Here is a 22,767-nt window from a genome sequence, read left to right on the forward strand (position 1 = left end):
TCACTAATGCTATTTTCGAATATTTTTTGCAAATATACTTTTATTTTGATTGTAAAAGCATTTCATGAATGTTATTGTATAATTTATTTACATGACGCCATATTAGGGATGAATAATATCACTGCTATCTGACTTATCCTGGGAACGACTCGCGGCTTTCTTTAATCTCTTTTTCTCAATCATATTATGACCTACTAAGTGACCAGTCCGGCCTTTTGGGTAGCAGAACATGCGATGATTGGGTTCTCGCATAATGAATAATATATATACTAAAAATAAATAAAAATTGCTTTTTATATAGTGAATTTATAAATTAATAATTCATGCTAATTTAGATATCTCCAAGTTAGGAAAATTTAATTAAACATACGAAAAATACGTTTGTTTTAAAGAAAATATTTCCAACGAATTCCCCGTATGAATATAAAAACTTATATTTGTACAACTGTATTGGCAATTTCATTTTAAATGTATGTTTGTTTATATAAACTAGTATTAATTTGCAATGTGTCGTAGAAACTGCAATAACATCTGAAACAGTTTCCTCATGATATTGATATGAACTCGAGATAATAAACCGCGACCGAGAGTAATAAAGTTTATGGAACCGCTAGTTTATTATATATTCGTACTCGACTTTCATACACTATATACGACCCTGAAACACTTCCTTTTTGTAAATATGTAAAGTGTGTCAACTGTTCGGTCAATCTTTATTCCCTTCCTCATGGATTTTTTTTAATCTATACGTAGGATCATTATTAAAGTTTGAGTGAATAATCGTGTAACTGCATCGAAATCGCTTTAGATATTTTTTTATATGCAAGAATAAAATAATAATATAAATCTTTGTATTGAGAAGCAATAACATTTTAGGATTGTTTGTACAGATTTTTTCATCTATAACCCTATTCTTATATAAAATATATGACAGTCTGTTAAGAAAGTTTTCTTGTAGCTACAGCGGTTAATTCCAGTGTTAAAAATGCACCTCGTTTGTACTCGTATGTGTCGTATGTATTTGTTTACATATTCTGTACATATTAATATTTTAATTGTATTAACACTATGTTTAAAATCAGTTTCGTGTAACAACTATGTTTCATACCTTCGGCATTATAATGCCTTTACAAGATATTATGTATGAAATGCAAATATATAAATAAATATTTTGGTAATTTAAGTTTCAAAAAGATCTTACATTTATATTTTCAATAAATTGGTTACCGCGCGCTGTCAAGTATGGAACGAATAGACTATTTTAAAGTCTTTATTTGTTTTTTCGTAATTTAAAATCAAACATAGAGGACACGATGCAAATGCGGTTAAAATCGACAATATAAGCTGATGAAACGGCTAGGTGTCCAAAAACGAAAAAGAGTCGCAATATCTTTGTGATGTCATGGGAAATTACGATGCAAGCGAAAGGAAGAGATGAAATGATCAATGCAATGTACGCCCATTCTTCCACATTGCAATATTTGAAATATAAATTTTTGCCACATTCTTTAACCAATTTTATTCCTGGTTTCACACAAGAGTTTATGTTCTTATTATTTACCATTACGTATAGAATAATTGTTAAATTCAAACATTGTAAAATATTGCTCAAGGAAGTTTGCTCGGGCAAGGGCCTTTAAGATAGCAACACTTTCGCTAGGATAAAACAGTGCACAAAAGGTAATTTAAAACTGAAAATCAGTAACATTCTATGTCGTTATTACAAAATCCACAATGTGTTATATCTATAGCCATGTCGGTTGTCATAACAAATTTATATTGCGCACGGACATTTGAAATAATGCCAGTTCTACAGAAATTTCCTTCACTGAACAGCTATTAAAACTTGGATCTAAATGTACGATTAAATTATAAAATCTGACACAAAAATGCTATAAAATGCCACGCATGTGTATGATAAAATATATTATTTATATAACATGCAACAGATTTTCTTCAACGTGCATACCACATTCCGCAAAACTGCAATAGAAACCGCGACTTCCTTGCCAAAAGCATTTATGAACAAGCAAAAGTGTCAGCGTGTCGTGTGCACACTATATTGTTTACTATTCAAAACTCACTGCCAATGAAACGGTCCGGTGATGCCTTCTCTGAGTCGGTCTTTGAGAGAGCGTTGCCGCGATGGCCCCGGGCCGGGCGGGAGCGTGCCCGCACCCGCCGGCACCGTTGGCGGCGGCGGCCGCACCGGCGACATCACTCACTACCAGCTTTGCATCCACAATAACATCACACCACTGCACCGGAGCACTACAAACCAGCGCTGCAACACAACAGAAACCACCAAAGCCACGTAAATAAACATAAAGCCAAGCGTTCCCATCGACATTCTGCTCAATCATTTTTACACATCGCGTGGTCAAGCAATATCGCAAACAAATCAAATAAAATATGAAATTGCAATTAAAAAGAAATAAAATTATGTTTTGCGTTTACATAGACACCGTCTTTCCGAAAATAATAAAATCGAAGAAAGTTATATTTCCTTGTTGCCTCCATCATAATATCACTATAAAAAGTAATCTATAACATTATATTATCGTGTAATAACGAAAAGTTACAACGCCTGTTGGTTTTACACTAGCAAGAAGGAAATATTATGAATGAATATAATATTATTATAAGGCGCACGCGTGCCAAATTAACAAGCAACTGTAACATCGATAAGCATTGGTATTTAGCGTTAAAAATTTACTTTGATGCCTGTTTTAATCCTACATCATTGTTGAGTCACGTTTATTTCAGATATATTAAAATGATTACTTTGTTGTGAGCAATGAAACTGCAATTACTACGTTATATGTATATATATTGTGTTCCATACTGAATACGAACACCAACAACTTTAATACACCGTATGTTGAAGTTAGTATACATCCGGCTATTTTGTTTACATTTTCAAGATAAACGAAATTACAGAACGCGTACGGATTAGCTAAAATTATCTCCTAAAGGGAGACGTGTCTAGGAATACATTATGCAGGGTAAACGACGTGCGAAAAATAAATTACTTTCGTCCCTTTGCACATTTTAGGTGACTATAGGTCGAAAATTAATATGTCTCAAACGCCTTCTAGCTGTTTCAATTTTATAAAATAGGGCTGCAAGGAAGCAAGTACGTCACGTGACGTTAAGTAACCTCCAGTGTCCACAGCCATCATGGTTGCGTTGCCAGCCTTAGTAAAAAGTAATAGGGATTGTGAAAGGAAATCCCACTCACACACACAATACAACAGAGGCACACAGCTCAAAAAATTTTGATTTCCCCATTAAAAACAGTGGTTAAGTACCACTCCTGTCGAAGCCACAAATTCATGTCGTAGATTTATGTTTGCACCGTGGCGTCTACCACTTTGTTCGAAGCATACCACATAAAATTATTCTTGCGACTTTTTACTTTAACTACTTAAGCCATAGTAACACAGCACCTAACTTGCGTGTGTTCGACTGATCAGTAGAGTTTGGTATTCCGAACCGAATTAGTCAAACATCGAAATATTAAAAGGAGCAATAGAATGGTCTAAATTATTTGCGGTGAAACCACAACGATAATATAATTGATTTATATATATAAGTATAACAAAAACTAAGCAAGTCTCGCTTGTTTGAAAATATTAAGAGTCGTTGGGAGCCATACTCACAACTGCAATTCAGGACACGACGCTAATGCTTTCTGGGAAAAAGGTATTAAGCCCAGTAAACTGCATAAAAACATTGTGCTATTTAAATTGATTCTAATAACACGTGAAATTGCTTTATAGCTGTACAACAGAAAACAATTAACATAACTCAGATTTAAACATAAAATACAGTATCAATTTAATAATTTATTAATCAATTAATATAATGTTTGGTAAATTTACTAAAATATAGAAGTACAGTATGCCAGATATAAAACTTCAATTTTTACTAAAATTTACTAAAATATAGAAGTACAGTATACCAGATAAAGTTTTTTATCTGGTATACTTTTTCAGTTTAAATCGATGTTAAACTTTAAGCTATGCTAGATTGTAATTTTTCATTCAGATTTCCACAAATAAGATAAGAGTATTAAAACAGTAACGGAAACGCCGCTGATGAAAAATCATGGTAAGTGTACCTACCACGAGTGTATGTAGTATAATAATATCATTTGATTATCATACTTTGAGTTTAGACTTAAATGTTGCTAAAATTATACACCCCCGTAGAATATAAATATGGTTGCGACGATTTTAGCCACCTGACAATATCAACAGTCTCCGTAGTGCGACGGATGATGAGCTGGATGTGGAATTAATGACGATGTGCTCGCTGGCCATTCTCTGGTACGGGGACTTGAGACGAAAAACTTGTAGTTTCTGATAGCTAACGGAATCTACGCGTATTGTGGTGTACAATACGAATTTATATGTATATATATGTCCGTCTATAGAGTGTGAGTCCTTTTTAGAATGTTTTAAGCTTTCAACCAAGTGAGCAACATTGGGACGTCTTCGGGTTTAACAACCGAAATTTTTCGCAACTGAACATATTATTATCAAATTATGAATAAAAGTAGGTACACCTGTCGCCAAGCTTTTATTCGTCATTTGATGTGATAGATCTAGATCCGTTTATCATATCGAACAGAAACTCCTATCTTCACAATCAAATATCAGAATACTAATTAAGTATTATGTTACGTTGGCTAATTATAAAATACAGCTAATTATTGTTTCTCTTTTCTAATAGTCTCATTAACAGGAAGTCACGTTTCATAAGTCCTCGGTTATATATTTTTCTCTCATTAAAACTAACTATAATTACGTAGTAGGTAAATAAATATTGGTAAATATTTGTTGACCCGTTATTAAGAAAAAATGAATATATCAGTGACACTCACGTGATCTACAGGGGCTTAGAAACTTTAGTGTGAACACACTAAAGCCAGCGGGGGGAAACAGCAAGAGGCGAAAGCGGGTATAGTATCGATCGGCCCTAACTGCCAGAGTCCGCGCGCCCCGCAACACCCCCGCGTCCCAGCTCACCTTACGTAAGTCCAGCTGATCGCAACCATTCGTAACCTTGGTAACAAGCTATATCGCCCTAGGTACATAGGATCCTAGATATTTCGATTTGTGATCGTTATAAACTTGGCTCCTTACTAAACAGTGTCACCTATAGATGTGGATTTATTTAGAAAAATACAATATCCGGCCAAATGTAACTGTACATGTGGGTGTGTTCGTGTAGACTGTAGGCACTGGCCTCGTTGTTTTCGGCGTGTAGACATGTTAATTTCCGTAGAGCCTTCACCCTCCGCGACCTGAACGGTCCCTGCTTTTACATTGCCTACGTTAACCTTTCCAATTGGAAAGCGTTTATTTAATTTAATAGAGCCCATGTTGAAAAGCTTTTACATATAATACTGTATTTTTCGTGTAGGTGAAATACTATGCATAGGTACATTTTTTTTTTAATGTGAAACTTAGATTTTATAAGTTACTAGCTGACCCGACAAACGTTGTCCCGTCTTAACTATGAATTTGCAGCGCGCATTGTGTCAATTGCTGACAGTTATTTCAAACAAAATATTAATTTTATATAACTGTTCGTAGTTTTCTCAATTTTTCTAATTTTTCGCCAAATTTTTTGAATTTTTTCTTTCATAAGAACCTTCTCCTGACAATAACAAACACAACAAAAAAAATAGTGAAATGGTACAGCCGTTCACGCGTTATGCGATGACCAAGGGAAATGGAGATTCATTTATTATAGTTATATAAAAATACGCTATGGAATTATTATTTTTGTACAATGTAGTGTAAAGACGAAATTAACAAAATATTTTAACAAATACTACACTATCATATTGAATAGATTGATTCTGCTGTAAGCGTGACTAACACGCGGCGTCACAATATTTATGGGGATAAAATCTCGTGAAGATAAGAACTTACTAATATTAAAAGGAAGAGATATTTGTCTTTTAGCACTTTAGCATTCTATAGTTAAAACTCATCAAAAGCGAATATTTTGCTTCGAATGTATGTTTTATTAAGTTGATAAACGTAAGTATTATAAATGTTTTAACGTTAACGGAGATTGATTTATCGTACGGGAAAATTACGGATTTTGGACAATGAAAGCACGACAATTAGAAAGTGCGATTTGTTATTAATTAGAGCGGTGCCGTTCGATACGAACGACCTTGTGACTACACCGCGCCTGCTCACTGTTGCTACTCAGTGGCGCCCAACGTGGAAACGACAATCAGCTGTTTTCTGTCAATTGACTTTTTAATTTTATATTTAGGAATTGTTGTCTAAAGTTTGTAAACTACACATTGGACGAGGCATCCATACTGATCATAACACTCCGCTTCGGAAATACAGTTGCATAAGTCAAAATAAAATTAACACTACTAAAAATATTTGAAAGCTACAATGATATCATTACACAAGTTGAAGCAGGGAAATATTTAATTATAATAATGTGTTCACTTTAGACAACCCCTATCAGATAAATGGCTTTGATATTTTGACCAATTCCCTCAAAATTGCAAAATTATTAGTTCTATAGAATTAATGTAACGATTCGAAAAGCAGTCCTAAGTCAAAAAGCTACTCAACACAATATCTACACCTTATACAAATGCTTCCTGAGTAACAAGTTCGCCTCAGCTATCAGCAATCTAGGGTTTGATCTTGCTTAACAACAAATAATGTGGTCTCGTCATTTCCACATGTAAATAATGATCATAAAAATCTAAACATGGTGAAACTATGAAGTCTATAGTGATAATATCCGTGATTAATGAATAATGATGTGCAGATAAGCATCTAAAGTGGTCCATGCTTCAATGCAACGAACCGAAAGAGTACGAAATTCATGTGATGAAGTGCTGGCGGGTCATTCGGCATGACGCGGACGCGGTTTACTCTGAAAACGGGTGCCGTGCGACTGATGGAGCAACCTAAACACGGGGCGCGGAATGCGGGGTACGAAGGATGAGGGGAAGGGAGAGGCTGGTGGTGAACAAAGTGGGCGGCGCACGTTACTGGCGCCCACCCTTGCAACGACCGCCTCCTCTATATAATCACAGGAAGGTTCCGCGACACCAATCCTATAGTAACTCATCGGAAACCTATACAAGCTACTATCAATACCAGGATGTAACATTGATGAGTAAAACTCTAGTTTCCTTTGTGCGACAAGCAAAGGAGACGATTTAAACTTGCTATTCGATGTTATTACCTCTAGACAAAACGCTTATTATAGTAGTAATGTATGACAAATATCAAGAGTTTATTCAGTGGTATGGACGACAACAACAAAACATTTAATCAACGAGTTTTTCCGGAGATTTGATAGTGATCCTAGATATTCTAACCAATGTATTCTTCACTTTGTGGTAGGTACTGGCATATTCCTGCGTGTTATAAAGAATACAAAATAAAGATTAGTAATTTGACATAGTGGGTAATTACATAAAACTTGTATTGCATCAGCCATTGATTTAACTATATAGTCATTTCGCTATTTTCCGAATAATAAAATTTTATGAGGTTGTGGAAAACCAAAGTATTATTTTTTCTGGAATACGGTAAGACATATTTTTTAATATGTTTAATTAAATGTCACCTCTGTCATGTAAATCACAATGCAAAGTACAAATGAAAAGCCCTCGTCATGTCATTAGCGCAGCAAACGAGTAAGTAACGACTATCGAACTTGCACACCCTCTCTGACTAAAACGAAAAGAGGACATTTTACAGGAATCTTTCAGTATCTGAGTCTCAGAGAATCGCATTAATTACACGAAACAAAACAGAAAAGCAAATAATAAAAAAAAAACTGTGGTGTGTACGAAATAAAATGTTGCAATTAAAACATTGGTCCAATGGCAGCCACCTTAGGCTGGAAGTAAACCGTAACGTTCTGGGTTCAATTTCCATGTGATTAAATTAAGTTTGGTGAGTTTTAAAACTAAAACAATACACATAAGTTTTCTTGGTAAGGGGTTGTACCCATTATGATGAGACAATAAGCTCGATACATGTCACCTCATGAAATGATCAAAGTACGACGAATACACGAACGAGCACGAGTTGCGCCGCCGTCTATTCATTCGGCGATAAAAACAATTTATCTAAAAACGAGGAAAAAGTGTTGATACTAATATACAATATGATGCATACATTCTTTTACGCTTACGAAAACATTGTGCAAATCCAGCAAAAATTTAAATAACAATTTTTAATATATGCACTGTATGGTATCCGGTGCCACTTCGTTAACATGAAATCAATCTTACATATTACTGAACACAATAGAAAGACATGATGAATAGCCGTCCATTTGTAAGTAACATTAGCAATTTAAAATCTTGTGGAAAAGACGAGATTCGAAGTTGACTAATTTGTGTACGTTTTCGTTTTGTAACCTCGAGGAAGTTGCTTAGATTTAGATTTCTGTCGGCTATGACGACAACCTTGTTAGGAAGGAAATAAACTTAAATAACCATCGGTGCAGTGTTTCTTTGTCCACCGGTGAAATGTGTATGGGTACATATACAAAAAAGTTCTTTTTTTGTACATTTATTATTATGTCCCGTTAGTATTTTTTATACATTCCTACTTATCAGTCCAAGCTAATTCTGTCACGCAGATGTTACCATTACCATATTTAACCCAGTTCGATCTTCAATTAAACCAAAAAGTATTTACATCTTTGCTTGTTGAGTGAACAACTAATGTCACTCATAAAACCAAATCTAAATCTCATACCGTATAATAAACGAAGTTGAAAAGACAAAAATCTAAATCACGTTGATGGAAATGTGTGTTATATATATAATATATAATAGCAATAATTCGGTCTTTTATCCCCTCGGCCCATTGTAATCGCAGGTAAAACCAACGTTAAGGTTAACGGTTAACGGTTACACCAACGTTTACAAACTTTAAACCACGAGAACGAATAATGCACAATTAATTGAACTTAAACACAAGAATATGCCAAATGTTTAACTTATAGCTTTTTTGCAGTAATTTTCGGTTAGTTTACAAATTAATTAACCTTAGGAATGGTGAGAAGTTAAAAAAGAAATTGTAATCTAATGGCAAATTTTAAGAATTTTCCACCTTGCTGTCTTTTAAGGCTGATTTTAGCAAAAATGGCGCCCATGAAGGACTATGTTTTTTTAATGAATATGTAAGTTGAGAGTCTGGAGAAGTTTTTGACCTACCTTAGAACCACGAAGTCACCTGTTTAGTATTTTAATTCAAAGAAGAAAATTTAAGTTGTAATTCATAGAACGTAAGTTTTTCACTTTACACCAACATTTTCATAATTTTCATTAAAGTTACGAAGCTGATTGTTTTTAGCAAAAAAGTACAACTAATGAAAATTCAGTTGCAATAAAAAAATCACGAATAAGTCTTCTACTTTTTTAAAAAGAAAACATTTAATCGTTCAAATCGAATATTCTCAAAAATTCAGAAAAATATTCATAACTCGAAAACTATGAAAAATCGCGGAACATACATTGGGAGTGATTCGGATACCCCACGGGTGCTCTATCTCTGGACTTCCGCTTGACACTGCTTTCTAGGACATCCTGTAGAACAGCAATGATTTCCAGAAATGTTAATATTTTTTTTGTAACTATGTGCAGTATACAATTCAAGGTTACAGTGACCTTTTACCGACATGCAGACTCAGACGAAAACATGCAACAAGCATTTAAAAAATGTTTAAATTGGGATACATCCATTATAAAGCAATGAGGCCAGGCATGATATCCTGGTAGATATAACGCGTACATGTAATTTTAAAATTAATAATGATTTTATATAATAGATATATATATAATTAAAAAAAAAAAACACTTTTCCACCAGTACTGGAAACACCTGCAATCTGCGAGTTCTTGACATTCGTCTTAAAAGAATTGATGTTAGGCAGGATATCGACCATCTGGTGCATTTATTGACTGCTGAAGCAACGAATATATTATTTTGTGCCCGACTGCATAGCTACACCCATGGGCGCTGCCAAGATTAGTTTTACGGAGGTGCATGAGCACCTAGGCACTGCACTACATAAAATCATATTTTCTTTTCAAATTCAAATCGTGCTAGCTTTTGAAAATGCTTTGTCAGAAAAAACCTCTGTGATCGATAGTTCCCATTGTTGCAGGTTTATTCAGTGAAACTTTTTGTAATTTATTTCTGGGCAAGGGGGTGCACATGCACCTACTTGCACTACCCTCCTGGCGTCCATGGCTACACCGTACCAGAAAAATTATCCGTTCCATGTCGTTTGCGTATGTATTTTAATCGGTACATTTATTTTAGTCATTATCCACTAGGCGTTGCTCACGAATACGCCTGCGTTAAAGGCTTTTCCCGGTATATAATTCCCAGTGTATACTTTTACGGTAGGTATAAATAATAACTACCAGGATTTGATAAATCCGTGTACTAAATCCGTTGAAAAGTTTCTACCTTTACTTATCACAATCATTAAAATATCCTCGCAAACTTTTGTAAATGCATAATATTAGTAAACAGATAACACGCTGGATACTATTAGGACGACATAACAATATTCGTCGCGCACATGTTATGTATAATAAGTTAGTATGTGACCTAATTAAATGAAGCTGCATAAGTTGTACGAACGCAATTGCGCCTATGTTTTACTACAATTTAGCGATATTGTGCAATTTTAACGACTTTCAGTAACAACTGTATTACGCCAAAATGTACTTAAATGGCGACCAAATTATAGTGAACAAAAACTAGTTTCTAGTGAAAACACTAATAAATAATAATGTTTACCAGGAAATGAAGCCATTAAATTATACCGTAGGAGGCGTGTATAAAAAAACTAAAACAAATTAATGATAAATTAAATACTACAATTCTGCAAAAAAGGCTTTAGGTAGCAAGTTGCTGTTAGAGTTCATATTATGGCGTGTGAGATTTCTGTATGCCCACCTGCTCAAGCCCCAATCACTATTCTTCCTTTCCTTGACCCCGTATACCCTTCCTTTCCTATTTTGGAATCATTTAAATTGGGAGAGCACACTCACAATAATTATATGTATCTTCATGTCATTACAGAAGCATAATGTTATATTTATTGGACGTGTACTACACGACACTTAACATTAGAAGATCTCCTTGCTGGTTTGCAAGGCTATAAAATCGGGTAATATTTCTGTTTTACAGGCTACAAGTAAACCTTATGATTTACTAACATGTTGTTGCCTCACATACCAGTTCTATATTATATTTTTTTGCAGAAATTGAGATATACAGGGTCATTTTGACATTGCGTTAGTAAATGAAACCATTACATCCCCGCAATTATGTGGGCCTATTGTACTGTTAAAATTGGCTTAACTTCAAGCGTGCCATTACCCATGTGCCACCACATTCTCTTGATTGATCTCATGGTTTTCCCAATGAGTTCAGTGATCGCTATAGAATAACTAACTTTCCACAATATATCCGATAACCTCATACTGGCTATGTGTTCAGTGCTCGCTGCATGCGACACTTGCATTATACAAGGTACATTTTATACAATATGGCCATATTGTTGCACGTGGTTAATTATAGTGCTCGGAAATCGTGTAAAACGTTAATCCTTTGATTCTGTACGTTGCCAAATGATAGTCGTTAAGCCAAATCAGAAACTTTATAGGAAGCCTAAAAATTCTGATACTACATTTGCTATTAAGCAAAAATTACTGAAGTTTTGGTGCCAGAAATGCCAATTTGTGATCATTATTGGACTTAAATTAAATTACTGCCACGGTGATATAGTTAATTTGCGTGCGCAGTTTATCCACCGCATTCGAATCACGGATCGGACAAAGTGATATTGGGTTTTTCTACTAAGTATCATCAGTCTGGAGTCTGGAATTTATGCCTGATATGATGATAGACTCGCCCCTATTACAGGAACGTACAGACAACAAGCGGGTGTAGTGGTCACACCTCTATGTACCCCTTCGGTGATTAAGGCGGGATGTGTGTTATTACTTTTTATCTAGGTAATTAACTCTTGTAGGAAATATTTTAATTTTTATTCCGATTTCTAACATAATTGACTGATTTGTAGCTAGAAGTCCTTCATGCAAGCGAAACTGCGAACAACACCTAGTGTCAAATAAAACTGTTGTTAAAATCAAGAAAGAGGAATAATTTTTTAATACATACTCTTTTTTGAATTGTTCGTACAAGTTTGCACATTCACCCCCGAAACTTAAGCGCCGCGTAGTCAAGTATGGAACGATTGCTCAGGGCCGTTTGCTCGGGAAGGGACGATAAGGAAAGCTACTGTTCTTGACGCTGGTGCATATTCTGCCTTAATTATCTTCGACGTCGAAAATCCCTAACTTCATCTATTTGTACCCGACTATTCACACACATATTTTAGTGGAATTACAATTAAGTAACAATTCAACCATTTAATAACAACGTACGCACTACGCCTCTAGAAGTACTATAAAACGAGAGGACTTACGTACAAATTTTATATTCATGCAAGATGTTGAGCATGTGATTTAACAGTTAATGACTTACGACAATAAGGAAAAGGGGTATGAGAAATACGACTCAGAGTATGACAGGAACATAGGCATATGCATATTGTAATGAATACATACTATACAACAATGAATACAGGCTAACACAAGTATTGAATTACCTGTTTCTGTTTCATAAATAATTCGATTGATATATACCTCAGCTTAATCAATTATAAAATAAGGATGTGGTTTGGCTTGTTGGACAAAAATTAACACAATACTTGTTGTAATTTAAATGATATTTAATACTTATGTTTGTTTTATGTAATAATGCATGGGGATAGTCCACAATAGTTTTAGTAAAACAGTCTTATTTTTTATAAATGAGAAGTTTTCACTGCACTGATATTAATATATTAAGCAGTGTTCATCAAAGCATGACAGAGATGTCCATTCCTATATTTAAATTGTTGATACTTAGAGTTGCCAGTTCAGTAATGCACAGAGAAAATAAGTCATCTCCTGTCTTGGCAATAAACCTACCCAATAATATGATACTAATAAAACAGACTTGTTAGTGACTGATACAGTCATTATAATACAACACAGCACACATTTTGAGCAATGACTAATATTATATCTATTACACACAAAAAATTACTCTTAGAAATGCTTTACTTTATCTGTAATATAATGTGTAATGCCTTTAAAATCAGTTTTCATTAAGATAGTAAAACATAATATATATTTTATGTTTCCAGTAAGGAAAGTGTGTTAAAGCAATATAAAAACTAGCCACTTACATATTTTCTAAATCAAATTTCCAATTATTTTATTGTCTTTTAAAACTAGTAAACTGTCCACATTGAGGAGAAAACACATACTGATAATATATCCAAGAGATAACCTTTAGTTTATGCTGAGATAAGGCCAAAATCTGTTTGTGATACACAACAAGTTTATTGAGTTTTGTAAACATATTGATTAGTTTATTTAAATTTTAATGCATCTAAGTGTTCTTTGGTGTTAAAATTAAACATTTTCTTATTTAAATGATTACACCTAATCTGATTACATTGAATGATTGAATAAAGCCAATATTATTCCCATTTTAAATATTTATCAGCATTCGGACAAATTACAAGTCAAGTTAAACAAATATACTATATACCTATAATAATTATGTAGTGGACACCATAATACTGTCTATATTGTAGTTACCTCACAGAAGATGCAAAATAATGTCCCTAACACAGTAGAAACATAATACTACTTATACAAAACCACTATTGTACACTAAATTGCTATATTTGGAGCACAATCATAATATATAATAATAAATACTAAATCTGTTTACTTAGTGCTTAGGAAGGATCGAGTCAAGATTACTGGGCCGATACCAAACAGATTAACCTTCAAAATCAAGGTTCACAATTGCTAACCAATTATGATCGTTGTATTGGGATGTAAATAGGCCAGTTGTGTCATGTCATTGTTAAAATCTATGTCTGTAAAGACATATTTAACAGTTATCATGTTTTATGATATGTCAATCATTAGACAGATTACCCAATAAGGGTATATGCACAGTAGGTAAGTAGTAGACATATAGTAGAGTGTATATTGTATATTGTGTGACTGTGTGAGGGGTCATTTTCATTTGTGTTATTTTTTCTGATTATTCCATAATTATTTTGAAAATTTCTGTTTTTATTTCAAGTAGAAGCTTGAAATAAAAACAGAAATTTTCATAAAACATTAAAATGAATAAAAGAATGCAGGTGAAATTTATTTGCAACTGAATGCCTGTGGAACATAAGGCATAATTTGGCTTTATCAGATATTGTATGTACATGCATAACTGGATTCAGACATTTAATATTGTATGTGATTTTTTTTCGTATATAGTTCCTTTGTTTTTGTGAACAATATGACTTGTCTTTTGTCTCCTTGATTTAATGACAGACTATAAAGACTGCATTACATTGGGTCCTGGATTAAATTTAAAGATTGGGTAACACTTTATGAGGATTTTTTCAAACATGATATGACCACAATTGGATCCACAAGATCATCATGAAAGTCATGCCAAAAGCCAGTTGTAAAGACTAAGAGAAATTATTCCTGCAACATACAAAAGATAGTGTTGCACAGAGCCTTCACACAAATTGTATAAGGGATGGCAGACAAAGACTCACATGACTTTTTACTTTCTCTTGGGTAGTAGTATATTTTCGGTTGGTAATGTATATTCTGGTATTAATATATGGCCTGTAATATATGTCAATTCAATAGATAAACATTTATTATTTTGTTATATCGAACAATCATGCTTAATTAATATGAATCTTCTATATTTACATTCGTCAACATCAGGAGCGTATTGACAGAGCCAAGCCTCAACAATCCTGTTTAATTGTCGTCGAAAATACTATGCGAGTATCATTTGAAATGCAAACGAATTTTATACATTATACTTACATTATAACATCGTAATTTATTTACTTATCCTTACGAAACTAATACGCAAGTAGAATCTAATTTATTTCTTAACTCACCCAGACCACCATTACCAAATATATTTTGTTTCTATATTCATAATATTAAATTATTATATATTTAAAATACTTACATATTTCAATTCTTCTTAAAAACTGGCGTTGAACAATTTCCGAAGTCGGAGTTTTATTTTCACGTACAACGCCGCAAGACACAAGAACAATATAAGTTTATATCAAACAATGGTAATCATGATAACGACGTGTAGATTATTTTTAAACATTTAAAGAAACCGTCTTTTATTGAACTAAAATCCAAACAAAATCCTCAATCAATACTAATCTTATCTTTAAAATTGTATAGTACAGATTCCGACATGAGAAGTTAGCGACTTCGGTGCATTTTCAACGGATCAAACCAATTGTTATCAAATAGCACTTTGATAATTACACGCACACAATAGTTCGACTTATTTTATCATTTCTTATATTTCGTTGCAATATTTTCATGCAAACTGTTAAACGCGTTGTACATCTTAATTCTGCGCGAATCCAAGTTTTTTCTGCGCTACAAATCAAAGTCAATCAAACCAAAACAATGTTGCAAGCGCCATCTTTTGATAACTTTAAGATAACAGAGTAGACATTGCCACTCGAAATTACATATTTTCTGCTATATTCGTTTTTTCTTCGAATATATTTCTCTCAGAACAAGATTGTCATTGTTCTGAGATATTTCTTCTACATATAGTAACAAAAAAACGACATTATTTGTTTTTTAAATTATAATAATCTTTAGTCCAAAGCTTTATTCGGAAAGAACTATCAGTACAGTATGTACTGAAAGTTGTAGAGAAAAATATTATTACGAAAATAAACTTATGTTATGTACTACGTAATACTATTAATTAATGAATTAACATTATTATGTATTCGACAATATTTAATTATATTTAACCAAAAATTTGCGTTACAGTAATTAATATTTTATATTGAACGAAGATAACAGTACATACTCTTTAGGCATGTCTCGTGTTGTGGAGTGACGGTAAGAATTAATATGCATGTATAAAATACAACTATTAATGTGTCGTGTCGAGGTACACTCTGTCACTCTTTCTTCTTTTTTTTTATTAGCTCGGCAAAGTGGCTTCACTGCACATGATGTTAAACGAAGTGAAGTTTATAGATAGTGCCGACCGACCAAAGATACCAGCATCTCTGGACACTCAGCACAGTCATGCCGGCATGCATAATTGCTTCTTCACGGTCCGTTTGAAGGATCCCAAATTATAGTAAGGAGGGAACACGTATGCTGGCAAACCATTCCACAGCCTGATGGTTCGGCACAGATATGATTACCGAACTTTTTGGTTCGCGCCGACATGGAAAACACCACCTATCTATGGTACCTCAAGCCAGCACGCGTGGTTCTAGAAAGAACAGGTGAAGATAGAATAATTCTTCGGAGCATTCACCATTATACAGACGATAGAAGATACTCAGTGAGGCAATGTCCCGCCTGAACTGCAGTAGCTCTAAATTTTTTATGTCGTCTGCACCATTTACAATGCGGATAGCCCGTCGCTGCAATCTGTTCAAGGCATCGAGCAAGTATTTTGCGGAACCATCCCAGAGGTGCGAGCAGTACTCAATACCCGGCCGCACTTGTGCCTTATATAAACGGCAAAACTGACCGGGCATGTATCTAATATCACTGCACCCTGTTCAGAATTCCGATTCTTCGGACTGTGGCAGATATTACACTCTCGATGTGGTTCCTTGGATTCAGATCGCAGCTAATATCCATGCCCAAAATATTTAGGCCATTCCGCAATACAAGTGGAGTGCCCCGAAGATTGGGGAAGAGCGAAAACGGGGATTTTTTCCGTGTGAACGTGCACACTTGAGTTTTCTTAGCATTGAACTCAACCAGATTGCGTGCACCCAAAACTATGAAATATTTAGAGGCCAAAGAATTTATCTGTGTAAGTAATTAATTCAATTTGGGCATTATCCTTATCTCCTTCAATTGACAGTGCCTTTATAGCAGGGCCGGCTTTAAGTGTCCGGGGGAGGGAGCACTCTCAATGATCGTCTGGTCCACCCCACCCTAAAACCGGCACTAATACGAAGTTAAGTAAGTGTCCGTATTTCCCAATATATCGTCCCGCGATACAACATACCTTATCTAGCTAAGGGCGAAATCGATATGTTCCTACAAACGCGACACGCCACAAAGCAATACAATAGTGTCTTTCTAACATATATAATGTCAGAAAACATCTATATTACATAATAGAGGTTACTCTAAGTAAGTAACTATGAAAACGTTTCCGGCGTATCTATTAATATTAACTCTCAGTAGCGGAGCGTAGGTTCTTCTCACCCTGAGCGCACCCAAAATTTGGTGCCCAAAGCAACAGAATGATATCAAAAAAAGAACAAAAGACCATTTCAAGAAAAAAGTTATGCGCGCCCCTCCTTGCCAGTATGGGGAATGCAAGAAGAGTAAAAAAAAAAATAAGCTTTTATTTTTTACCTTGACCAAACGCTACACTGCTGCTAACTATTAAATTATAGCGTTGTACTGCCAACACGCTTGTAAAAGTTGTTGATGACGAGGATTCAAATTTCACGTCGGGCAATATATTATGTATAGTGTAAGTTTCTCTAGATCGTTTTTGAGAGATTGGATTGTCTAAACTCTAAAGGGAGCTATTGACATGAAGGTATATATCAAGGCGGTCAAATCCTTGCTGAAACATGCATAAAAATGTGTTACGAGGACCATAAGAATGTTGAGGTGACGTATTGAATAAATCAAGTAAGTACTGCTCGATATTTAGGGAAAGAATGTGCTATAACTTAATATTTTTTTTGTATCTGACAGAGCGACTTCAGGGACCTGGAGGAAAGCTGGGAAAGAAGAGTGGGGAAAGGATAAGGAAATCTCTTAGGATGAAGGGAAGGGAGAAGGCTGGGAAATGTTCGCGAGCCCTTATAGGCCTGGATGTGAATCGGTAACTATAAAGTATACACACTTAACTGTGTACCTAGTGCCGCCACGAATACCCTTCCGTGGATGCGTGCATTCGGTGACTCCACTTTTGACTACAGTAGAGTAGATTTTGCACCATGTATTTAAAAAAAATACTTATATGGTATCCAATGGCCAGATTTTAATTAAGGTGGTAGCTCAAGGTCCATTTTCATACATTTTGTTTCGGCTTTAATCTGGGTAACTAAACAAGTATTGGCAAGTAAAGAATTTAAATTCACGTCTAGTTAGTGATTAGTTCTCGCAGTTGAAAGAAAAATGTAAAAATAATTAATAATCATGGATATTTCTACCTTTAAAATTTCGTCATATTAAATTTTAAAGGCCGAAATATCCATGATTATTAATTATTTTACATTTTTCTTTCAACTGCGAGAACTAATCACTAACTAGACGTGAATTTAAATTCTTTACTTGCCAATACTTGTTTAGTTACCCAGATTAAAGCCGAAACAAAATGTATGAAAATGGACCTTGAGCTACCACCTTAAGAGAGGGGCTTGTGATTTCTTTTATAATAATTTGCTGATTATTACTGATAAGTTCAAAATTCTACATTTATCTAGAATAGACTATCTGTATAACTAAGTATATCCACACATGTGCACCTGTTTATTATTGTGTTAATGGCTAACATGTAGCCGATTATTTAAATTATTTAGTAATAATACGTGCTTTTTAAACTAGACGCCATATTGATAAATAAGGTAGACCGGTAGCACAAAAACAGTAAGTACCTACACATTATCATGACACATGTCCAATTGCGTAAGAAACAATATAAAACAAGGAAAATTAAATTGTAATTACATTTGTTTCAAAGATATTTCCTGGGTACAAGTGTAAATATAATTAATACACAATGGCACCGAAATATTTCATCTGCTTCTTGTTGGCCATTATTACTGTAAGTAGCTTGATACTTAAATTTACATATAATTCTTTTTAAAATTCTCTCAAACCAAACATTTTATGTCTAGGTGTGTTCGGTGAATTGTCAGTATCCATATGGCGGCGCTGCGCCTTATGGTTACGGATACAATCAACCTCCAGTTATTATTACAAGAGGAGGCGGAGATAAAGTGGACAGAGATATTATCTATCCTCTAATCCTTCTAATGCTTTTAGGAGGAGACGGTTTTGGTTATGGGGGCTGGTACTAAGGATTTTACAAAATGATTAAGTATACCCAAATCTTAAATATATATTTGTTTTTTTGAGATTACTCCTTACACCTTCGTGAGTGAAACTAAGATAACTCTGTAGATATTTCGGTTAATATGGCAATACTAAATATAGCTTCAAGTTTTCGCAATCACTAATTTAGCATTATAGCATATTCTGTGGGATTATTTTTAAAATTCATATTTCAAACATAATCGTAGAAGACAACAGGATAGTTTATTACGTACAGTCTGGTAAAGAAAAGGACGGAATATGTTACGTTTTTTATTCTCTAGAACATGCTTTGTAGTTTGCACAGAGTAGAAACGATGTAAATTGACAATGGATATGGATACGCATATTTTTCTCACAGGAATTAAAATAATTTAGTGTGTATGAATAAATAGTATTATGGTCTCCAAAATAATTATGTCTCTATGAAAAACAATTTCCTGAACGTTATCGTCCATTCCTATAGAAATTATACAAATATGAGATATTTTCCAGTGAAACTATAATCTTATCTTATTGATTAGATTATTCAAAATTGGTTCCGTTCAGCGTTCAGTTTATTTACTATCAGTTATGATTTAGAAGTGTAGTACCGTTCAAAATGTCTAATTCTACTAATAGTGCGGAAGAAGAGGAGTCATATCCTTTGCACGAATGTGTATTCCTGGGTGATGTTCGCAAGCTGTCATCGTTGTTGAGGAACAACGATGTGGCTCGCAAGGATAAACATGGAAACACCGCATTGCATCTGGCCGTGATGCTAGGTCGCAAGGAGTGCATACAGTTGCTGCTTGCGCATAGTGCGCCCGTTAAGGTGAAAAATATCGCAGGCTGGTCGCCGCTCGCCGAGGCCATCAGCTATGGAGACCGACAAACTATATCTTCGCTTGTCCGTAAACTTAAACAGCAGGCGCGGGAACAGATGGAACATAGAAGACCAGATTTAATAAGAGCTCTCACCCAAATACAAGATTTCTATATGGAGCTAAAATGGGATTTCCACTCATGGGTACCTCTAGTCTCTAGGATATTGCCATCAGATGTGTGTAAAATCTACAAATGTGGAACGAGAATCCGGTTGGACACAACACTAGTAGATTTTTCAGACATGAAGTGGGAAAGGGGAGATATATCTTTTATTTTTCAAGGAGAAAAGATTCCTAGTGAATCTCTCACTGTAATAGATAACAAAGCTAGAGTTTACCAGAAAGTGCGCTATGAGGAGACAGAAACGGAAATAGAAGATGAAGTTGACATTCTTATGTCTAGCGACATTATGGCGGCACAGATGTCCACCAAAAAAATTTCATTTGCAAGAGCTCAGTCTGGTTGGATATTTCGTGAAGACAGAAAGGAAACTGTGGCCGGCTTGTACAGGAGTGACATTTACACCATTACAGGATTGGTTCTAGAGTCAAGGAAAAGGAGGGAACATCTGTCTAATGATGATTTACAAAAGAACAAGGCTATAATTGAAAGTTTGACGAAAGGTAATGCACACACCTTAGACACCAATGGTGAACCTACTCGAAGGGCATCACTAAACCCTCCACCTGAGACTAATGTTGACTGGAACACATACATATCATCCGAACCTGGTCTCTATCCCAGCCTTGGCAGGGATCTTGTCTACAAAGAGTCATCCAGAAACTTTAGAGCCACAATAGCAATGAGTGATGACTTCCCTCTCAGTGTGGAGATGCTCTTAAATGTTCTTGAAGTAATAGCACCGTTCAAACATTTTGCAAAATTACGACAATTTGTTGAAATGAAATTACCTAGTGGATTTCCCGTAAAGATTGATATACCAATTCTACCTACAGTCACAGCAAAAATCACCTTTCAGAAATTTGATTTTCGAGATGACATTCCCGCCGAGCTCTTTGTGATTCCTGAGAGCTATATAGAAGACCCCTTACGATTCCCTGACTTATGACGCCTTGATTTTCCACCAATTTTCGAATTTAACGAGGGGCATAAGTGGCGACGTGTTCGTTCACGGAAAACTAGCACCGTGAGGCGATACAGATCAGTTCAGTCGCTGCTCACTATAGAATTCCCTATATTAAATGAACTGGGATCTTCTGCTTCCAGTCATTGTATGCTCTATGTGGAATAGTTAAATTTGTAGTGTTTAAGTTGTAGCAAAATGTCAAATGTAGTAGTGTCTTACAACAGAAGTTATATTGGTATTATAAATGTGTATCAAGGCTCTCAGTTATTTTAACTATTATGAATATTAAATGGCACTTTTGTTATTAATATATTTTACTTATTTTCGTTTTTTTATTCTTTTTTTACAATTATCTGTGTTACTTTTAAAGATGGATTAACTTTAGTTAAAAATTTGTGAATTGGTCTTGTAGATATTAGTGTAGTGTACAAATTGCTCATCCACTGTTTACGTCCACAATGAATTTGGCAGTTATAATATATTTTGTGTGTCATAAAAATTATTTATTTTGTAATTGTTTATATTATTCTTTATAGTAATGACAACATACATTGGTATTTCCTATGCAGTTCCTATTTTCTATGCATAGTTGTATTTATTTGAAATACAATTTTTTTATTTACAAATTGGCCTGTGTCAGATTCCAACAATTTTGGCTTATTAAACTACTTAAGATTATTCATTCCAAGGCCTAATTTACTAGTATGGGCAGCATCAGCATGCTACTGTTGCCTTATGCCCATAATTATGTATAATCAATTTCTTTATAGTTACTGTTTATGTATATTTGTGATGACTATGCATGTACAAATGATTAAGATATGATAACTAAATTACGAAGCATATCAATTTAATCCCTGTTAAAGAAACTGCATAATCATTGTTTTATTTTTAAGAAAAATAAGCATAGCATGGATAGCCAAAAACCTTAATACCTTAACTTTGGTTAATATATAAAAAATTTGCTCTGCATAAAATATTCCGCATATATTGCCCTTGTTTTCTGTCGCATTGCTTATGTATTCCTTTGTCTCCAGACTTTTATGTGGTTTATTTCCATACAGGTCTAAGATATCTCATTTCTGATTTAACATCCTTGTGCCTTTTATCTGAATCAGTCAAAGTTTGCAGTATTACAATTTCATAAAATTGGTGTATAAATGTCATAAAAATTATAAATGTCTATAATTGGCCAAGTTTAACAATATTTGATGTTATTGAATGTGGTAACCATCAACTCGTAATCAAAGTAAGAGTACAATTCAATCAATAAATGTTAGTATACACCCAAAATGAATAAAGTAAGTTAAATGATTGTTATTTAAAAGCACTAAATGTACTTATGTATGTATTAGTTTTTTGATTTACGCACATAGTGCATACCGTAGTGCGTAGGTGTCTCACACTAGCACTTGTAATAACGTAGTTACTAATATTGAGTTAAAGTCGACAATAATCCCATATCCCACCTGAAAAGATTTTGTTACATTTATTGAAAGTTTGTTTCTTGCCAGCTGCCATTTTACTTTGTGTCATTGTAGTTAAAT

The 22,767-nt window shown here is 34.3% G+C and overlaps 2 protein-coding genes across 4 annotated transcripts in view; one reads left to right on the top strand and one right to left on the bottom strand.

Moving 5' to 3' along the window:
* LOC115445541 (TLD domain-containing protein 2) overlaps positions 1 to 15,636 on the bottom strand; it is a 112,144-nt gene extending 96,508 nt beyond the window's left edge. For all 3 annotated transcript variants that reach the window (XM_030171857.2, XM_037444559.1, XM_037444558.1), the window contains exons 1-2: positions 15,164 to 15,636; positions 2,085 to 2,284 (exon numbers count right to left, since the gene is read on the bottom strand). In XM_030171857.2, the coding sequence (XP_030027717.2) occupies positions 2,085 to 2,218 (134 nt within the window). In that variant the 5' untranslated portion in view covers positions 2,219 to 2,284; positions 15,164 to 15,636. The remainder of the gene's footprint in view (positions 1 to 2,084; positions 2,285 to 15,163) is intronic.
* Positions 15,637 to 18,850: 3,214 nt separating this feature from the next.
* Positions 18,851 to 22,507, top strand: LOC115445545 (ankyrin repeat domain-containing protein 13C). Its single transcript, XM_037444519.1, has 2 exons — positions 18,851 to 18,997; positions 19,071 to 22,507. The coding sequence occupies exon 2, from the start codon at positions 19,868 to 19,870 to the stop codon at positions 21,200 to 21,202; it is 1,335 nt and encodes a 444-aa protein (XP_037300416.1). The 5' UTR covers positions 18,851 to 18,997; positions 19,071 to 19,867; the 3' UTR covers positions 21,203 to 22,507.
* The last annotated feature ends 260 nt before the right edge of the window (positions 22,508 to 22,767 follow it).

The sequence above is a fragment of the Manduca sexta genome, chromosome 28 (genome assembly GCF_014839805.1).
Source record: "Manduca sexta isolate Smith_Timp_Sample1 chromosome 28, JHU_Msex_v1.0, whole genome shotgun sequence".
In the NCBI taxonomy this organism is placed as follows: domain Eukaryota; kingdom Metazoa; phylum Arthropoda; class Insecta; order Lepidoptera; family Sphingidae; genus Manduca; species Manduca sexta.